Source organism: Phallusia mammillata, chromosome 6 (assembly GCF_965637545.1).
Source record: "Phallusia mammillata chromosome 6, kaPhaMamm4.hap1.1, whole genome shotgun sequence".
Taxonomy (NCBI): domain Eukaryota; kingdom Metazoa; phylum Chordata; class Ascidiacea; order Phlebobranchia; family Ascidiidae; genus Phallusia; species Phallusia mammillata.
The window spans coordinates 26,638,330-26,645,956 of NC_137257.1; the positions used below are offsets into that span (position 1 = coordinate 26,638,330).

The following is a 7,627-nucleotide window of genomic DNA, read 5'->3' on the forward strand; positions in this document are numbered from 1 at the left end:
TTTTTCCGCAAAATTACTTGCTAAATAGATTGGAGAACGCAGCATCCTGACATACTCCAGACAGCCTTTAAGTATAAAAAAACGGTTTCGGGTTTTACAAACACGTGGCCCTATTCCCCCATTGTTACTCCTTGTTCAGCGTATGGTAGGTCGATTTAACATTCCTAATTATGTTTTAAGTTAAAACACCTTGACCTAATGATTGGAGTCCAATACGGTGGTAAGCAGTTTCAATGGACATAAATATACCCTATGCAAAAATTAAAATTTTGGGAACTTTTAAAAACGTTGGCGGTTAGAGTTATTCAGGGTAAGGGTATGTAAATGAAAAAACACTATCTGTTCTTATGTATCTCACGTACATACATGAAGGAAGCCAAAAAACGCATTCGCTGCAAGTTTGTTAGAAATGCTTTGCAGTAGAAAGTTTTTTTTTAAATTTAATTCAGGTGAGAAGTCAGTTTATTTGGCTTGAAAAAAAATCGGGTTTAACAAAATTAAACCGGTTCGGTAATTTCCCGTTAGTCAATAAAAGAACTATTTTTAAAATTTTTCCTACTTCAAGATCTTCAATTAAAATTCGGAACGAAGTTCTTAACGCACCAATTGGGCATTCCTAAAAAATGTACCTACTTATATTTTTACTCCGATCAAATAACTAATTTATACCTTGGTATGAAACATTCTCTGTTTAAGAACCTTGTTTGAAATAAACTCGGAAAAATACGTTTTTGCTGAAATAAAAACCCTGCTTTGTTTAGAAATGACAGCACGAGAGGCAGAACAACATATGGGAAGTCGCCCATTCTCATACACAATGCAAATAGAACGCAAAACAATCGAACCAGATGAAAGCAGACCTTCGTTCGACAGCACGATAACCGACTTCACAACAACTGATGGAACCAACTCACAGGAACAGACGCCCCAAAAACCTGACCCAAAGTCTCCTGGGGTTGTAACCAAGCCCCACGTGGGTCGAACCCAGGGTGGAGCCCCCCGCATAGATGGAACCACACTGATCAGGGCCCTGTGATGCAGATGAACGAGGAAAACACGTTCAACGCAGCAGTGAGTGTACATGAGCCTTCAACCAGTGAGAGACAGAACCAAGGTCTTGAGGAATGGATTGAAACCGCTGAGAAATCCGAGATCAGCTACAATGAACTCGTGCGGGCGACACCTTATGGAAAATAGAAACCAACATAGGGGGATGGTCATATTACTTTTTTGTCCAAAAACAGAAAGTTTTTTTTTTAATATTAACCTTGTTGCACACAGTTGTCGTATGTGACCAATATTGGCAAATTCAGCAACAACATAATTGTATTTTTGTCCTTATTTTGGGAACACTATACACGGACTTGAAAAGTAATTTAATCATAAACATTACTGCCAAGGTGCTGGTGTGACAGGTTGTGACAACCTACACTGATGATGACAACAGAGATTGTTGAAACGTCTGAACGATGTATTCTATATACACCAGCACCTTGGCAGTAATGTTTATGATTAAATGTCCTTATTTTGATTTGCATATTTTGATTGAATTTGTATATTTTATCGGATTGTGTACATAAGTCATTCCCAAACCAAACGAATTTTTCTCATTATTTTCTTTCAAAATTCTGTCAATAGATATTTTATTATAAATAAAACGAGCATTTGGACAAGGTGCGTAGAATCTTAACAGCACAATTGATGATAACATTCAACACTTGGGCCAGCAAATCTTACATCACGAAGTCGTAGGAAATGATTCAGTCTCTGAAACATCGTTGGGAAACAACGTAACATGACAACTAATCAGATATGTAAGGGGTTGTCACATCTTGACAAGCAGCTGAAGGACAGATGTATACTAAGTACAAAAAGTTATAATATGCCAAGGAATAGAAATTGTTGTGAAGATAGTTTTAATTATGCTGAGTATTCGGGTTAAAATCTCAAATCAGGTGGGAGACATCAAAAACGTTTGTTTGAAAAAGTCGAGTTATATGTAAAAAGTCAGACTCAATAAAAAGTCGGTGCATTGAAAATTGTTTGCGCAGCATCAACATACGAGGCACCTTCAGAGTCGCATTATAGAGTTTATCGAAGAAGCATTTATAACGTAACATATGCTTTGTATCAAGTTTTCATAAAATTACATTTGCCGAGCTCTACAAACTTGATATTATGCCTGGCAGCAATAGCTTACATATGCTTTATAATTAGCAACACTTCCTCATAAAGTTATGGGCGAAACGAGTTTGGCGTTGAAAAACACAGATCCCAGAAATAAAAAAAAACATTAGCAGGAAAGGCGAAAATAATAAAATATTATTGTGACGTATAATTCGTATTCATCAAAAACCAAATTAAGCTACCAATTCATTTGTTCCCCAATATACGTGTAACAAAAACAGAAGAACTTAAGAGGTTAATTTTATTATAAAAGTTGACAGGTTTTGTCATGAGCCGTAATCTACCAGATTTTTTTATGTTTGGGGGTTCTTAGAATTATTCTGGTCATAAAGATGGTTAAAACACTTAAAATTGATTCAGCAAATCAGGAAAAACACATATTTAAATCGCTTTGTTTTGGACAGAAAATTATTTCAGCGAAAATTATTTCAATATTACACAAAAGTTGAAACAACTGCACAGAAGCTCTGATTAGGTGCGTTGCATCACAATGCCCTCCAGTATGACAAAACAATTAGTCATCAGCAGTTGCATCACAACTATCCTTATTGTGACATCATCGGTTACAAATGCACAAGGTATGACGTCACAATGTGCGAGTGTTTGCGCACAATGCACGTTATATATACAATGACAGCAATAAAACACGTGGTTGAAATTGCCCATGTTTGCATGTTTGGTAGCATTTTAGTTGTGTTGTATTGAAATGAGACAAATGATACGTTTGTGTCAACGTGTTGTGATTTTTAACCTAACTTGGGTTTCCTATACTCAATATTGGAAACATTGTATGGTAAGGCTTGCCTAACATCTTACAGAGTGTGCTACGTCTTTGATGTACAATTTTTATCGGAATGGGGTTTGACTCATGCATTTTCCTGATTTAACATTGTAACTTCTAATGAGACAAAACGTTTGGATAAAGTTTTAATGTGACAAACCAATGAGCAAGACTTGTTACATACACGTTGACCACCATTGAAAACACAATAAATCGCATACGTTATCTGTATCCAACGCTGTCACACTAAACCGTTCAATAGTATGTCAATTTTGGCAAAATAAGAGTGTTTACATAAGGTGTGGATGCCTTTACTATTTGGTATGCTTGTCATGCAGTTCAAAAAAGTTGCTTTATTTAGAAGACTTATACGAATGGGCGACATGGGGAGAATGTAGATTTCGAAGCTGTAGTATTTCAGAAGCCCAAAGACGAACAAAGTTTTGTCAAATTAGCGAAGGATGCGGTATCAAAGCACAGGTAATGAAATAGTCAAAACATTGAAATGGAACTATGGGTCGGGCGTAAGAAACACAAACACCAAAGGCACGAATCTCGTTGCACACCAGTTTCACGTAATGTTTTAACACAAAGCATGAGCCAAAAGCGGTAGCAGTAAAAAAAAAACTTTCCCTAAACGAGCCATGTAGGTTATTATAAATGATCGATGTTTCGACATTGCGTACAGGACGCCTTCATCAGGATTATGTTGGAGTATGTTTCAGGCCTCTGGTAACTTTCCAACTTGACCTAGATTAAAATGTGTCATTTTTACAGCTTCGGCCTTGCTCGAACTTGTACTGTCATCTTTACAACATAACATCCACCACAACTCAACCCTGCAATGGCACTTGTGGGGAAGCAGGAATTATGGAGGAAATGTTGAGTTGTGCTGATGAGAGGTTTCAAGTTCACGACGGATGCAAAGTGGTGAAAGTCAAGTGCACGGGACAATGTGATTCAACGACTGCTGGTGTTACTACACAAGAGGCCACAACAAGTCCTGCAACCACAATGCAAACTTTGTCACCAACAACTGCAACCGAAACCATTATAACAACATTCAAAGCGGAAACAAGCACAACTTTATCAAACGTAGTTTCAACAAGAAGTAAAACATTGCTAACGTCACCAACAACTACAGTAAAGCATAGATCAACTGATTCTACTCTCTCCACAAGCACCGAAGCACGCTCAGTGAATTCAACAGTGACTTCAGGTAAGTTCCATATGCAAAATATCAAACCTTTACAATAATCGCGTAACACCTGGCAACTTTTTCTATCACTGCGTACCATTTAAACGGTGTTGTAAAGTGTAGATCAGGTGGTTCTTCCTCACTATGACAGTACATTTACAAAAGAATGTCAAATACATGAGTTTCGTCCAAACCAGGGCTGATCAATTGGGTCAGTTGAATTGTATTTCATGATCAGAATTGAATTAGGTATAGCAGAAAGCTACTCGCGTACCACTATAAAAGCTCCAGCATGCCAATAGTGACACCCAGCATACCACAATATTAGAACCACTGGAGTAGAGGATATAACCTTCCTCTTGCTAAGAGTTTTTCCACAATATGTGTGCGCAATGGATCTAGTACATTAGCACATAAACTTTAGTGCGAAATGGTAGTCATGATTTCTTCTTACGTTTTCCACTTATTGTCACAAGCTTTAAAGAACATATTGGTTTCTGGGTCATGGATGCATTAGGTGTTGTCTTAAAATTAATCAAGTGTATTCCGTGTGTTAATGTGGTAATATTTTTATAGCGGGACCGGTTGCCATGGGCAACCAACTGATGTGGATTCTGATTGGTTCAGTGCTGGGCGGGTCGATGATGATTGGTGCGATTTGTTCCTGTTTAGTTTACTGCAGGTTGGTGATCTGAATTTTTTGTACGTTTTTGTCAAAAAATAAAAATGTGAACTATATTGATGTAGAAAAAAAAACTCGCCTCAAGATGAGGAATTGGACGAAACAACAACGCAGAATCAATCCAGCAGCATCGGTAAGTTAGTTTACGAAACCTAAACACGGTTATACGTAAAGCAGGAGAAATGTAACTTATGTTGTACGCGAGCTCTTCTTATTTTTAAAATTCAGTGGGAAACAAAATTAGTTGTCAAAGTTTTTGAAATGTCGTAGCCCATGCATTGAAATGTGACTTGCATTTTGTTCGGCATATTTAAAACTGCAACCCGCCCGAGCGTTTTCAGTTAAAATTTGCAGTAAAGCTACAGGATACAGAAATTTCGTGACAAAAATACAAATGTCAAAGGTTTGGGATGGTTTTACTGTTTTTAACCTTGAATCGTGTACCCGAATGTGTGCAGTTTAAATCTCACTGTTGTGATGTAAAGCAGGGGTTCTTAAACTTTTTCAGTCGCGCCCCACTTTACACTAATTATTTATTCTCACGCCCCCCCCTACAAAAATTAGCACTAATGATGCTTGTCTTGTTTTTCGGAAACAACATACATGGTATGTCCCCTTTAAGCTACTGTCAAGTTAGTTCCGAACGTTGGAAAAAGCCACTTCAACACTGATAAGTTGCGAAAAAGTAGGCTTTTGCGAACACAGAGACACGTTGCCAGTATTCTTTTAAACTACGCATATGTTGCCCAGAAATCGTTGATTCACTCAAAGTCAGGGCAATCTCTAATGCGAAATTGCGCACAAATAAAGAATGTACAGCCGACTATATAGTACAGGGGTCACCAAACTACGGCCCGCGAGGTCATTTCATCCGGCTCGCGACCCAATTTTTGGTTTGCCAAATCGTATTGATAGCTTTGTTACCGTCAAAACTTAATCTACTCCTTACGAAAGTTTACTGTTACGACATGTAAAATTAATATTACCGACTCTCAAAGGATTGCAACGCCCAGGATTGATCCAAACCCAGTTTATTATGTCACAGACAAAACAAAAAATTTTAATTGTGCTCAAACAATTGCCTTATTGTGTCACTTATGACATAATATACAAGCATTCCTTGTAAGATGAGACTAACTATACAATTTAAGAGATTTTAAATGGGGTTTTAAAATGACCATATCTTGGCGCCCATATAAAAATCGCCTCATGGGCTAAGTTTGAGAAGACGGCACTAGGGCATGTAAACTATGCGGCGGCCCGCAGTGGGAAAAGTTTGGTTAATACAACTGGACATCCATTTCAGAGTATTGAAGCGTTTATACTTTAAACAATAAGTTCGAAATCAGCGCCGACATAATTCCAATGCATTAATTTACAATTGTTTGCAAGTGAAAACTTTGCTGCCAGATTGTGCTGCGCCCCCCTTGCGAACCCTTCACGCCCCCCTAGGGGGGCGCGCCCCCCAGTTTAAGAACCCCTGATGTAAAGGAATTTAATAGACGGCAAAGTTGTTAGGCAACAATTACTTTGTGCATATTCTTAAGCACCAAAAATCTTTTTAAGTCAAGTGAGACAGTAGAGTGCGTATAGTAACGTACTGTATAATATGAAATGATTACCTCCTACAATGATTGGCCAATGAGTTTTATTTATCCAGACACCGGCGTCTCCCCTTCGTACGAAACCCTCCAACAGAATCCCGGCAACGGATACAACAGATACCGAGCATTTACCTCAACCTCTTCACATTACGACACACTGGATCGGAATCTTCAACGTTCCGCTGCCACAAGTATGGAAAGTTTGTCGGGAATTCCCGGTGTTCCACAAATTGGCAAAAGTCCCGGAATTCCACAATCATATTCGGACATAGATGGAAATTACGGAACACTTAACGGGAATTACGGGAAACTTGAAGGAACTTATGATCACCTGCAGCCTGTTTTCTCTCCGGAAATTCCTCAAACCGATCAATCACGGTTTACTTTCCAACCTAACATGACCCTGTGCGAATTTGCTGACAGCAAAGACAGCTCGGACGGAATGCCCATGGCAACGCACACCGGTTATTCCCACCTAACGCCTCCGCCTGAAGTGAAACGTTACGATCAACTCGCGCTGGGAAAAACCTTTCTTAATCCGTACGTCGGTGATACACGCACAGCGCAACCTAGTCAGCAAAGTTTGTACGACATCCCGTCGCATGGTGGCAGCAAAGAACAGAACAATCGACCAAAACTTTATTATTCGACAACATTGACAACAACGTTACGTCACAATGATGAAGCGTACGACACGTTGCCACCACGCGGCGGTAAAGAGCAATACGCAAATGCGAAAATTCCCAGAGACGATTATTCAAAATTATTTGAGCCAGGAAATTGCAAAATTCCTTGAAGTATTGGGTTGAGTACAACAAAAGGAAAAATTCAAAGTTTTGTCGTCATCATACTTATCGTGTTGAAACATTGTACTGAATTGTTTTAAGAGTTTATTACTGTGGCTTCATAATAAATTCACAACTATTTGCCACTTTCCTGTATTTGGTTTGGTTTAATGCCTAGCATATATTTCAAAACGCAACGAAGAAGTTTTCAGTTCAGTTTTAGCGATTTACGTTACGTTGTATGGTATTGATTGAAGAACACTAAAAACAGACACGATCATTTCAAACCCTTAGCTTTGAGTTTTTTGTTACAAGTAATCCCAAAAAGACCCTCTATTGGCAAACAGATGTAACCTCATTAAAAGTACAAATCATATTTGTCCCAAATTT

General features: G+C 38.4%; 1 protein-coding gene across 1 annotated transcript; it reads left to right on the forward strand.

Annotated features, from left to right (window-relative positions):
- The first annotated feature begins 2,677 nt into the window (after window positions 1-2,677).
- LOC145234570 (uncharacterized) lies at window positions 2,678-7,248 on the forward strand. The gene is made up of 6 exons (XM_080099282.1): window positions 2,678-2,765; window positions 3,330-3,448; window positions 3,746-4,187; window positions 4,743-4,848; window positions 4,914-4,981; window positions 6,509-7,248. Exons 1-6 carry the CDS (start codon window positions 2,678-2,680, stop codon window positions 7,246-7,248), a joined length of 1,563 nt encoding a protein of 520 aa, XP_079955408.1.
- The last annotated feature ends 379 nt before the right edge of the window (window positions 7,249-7,627 follow it).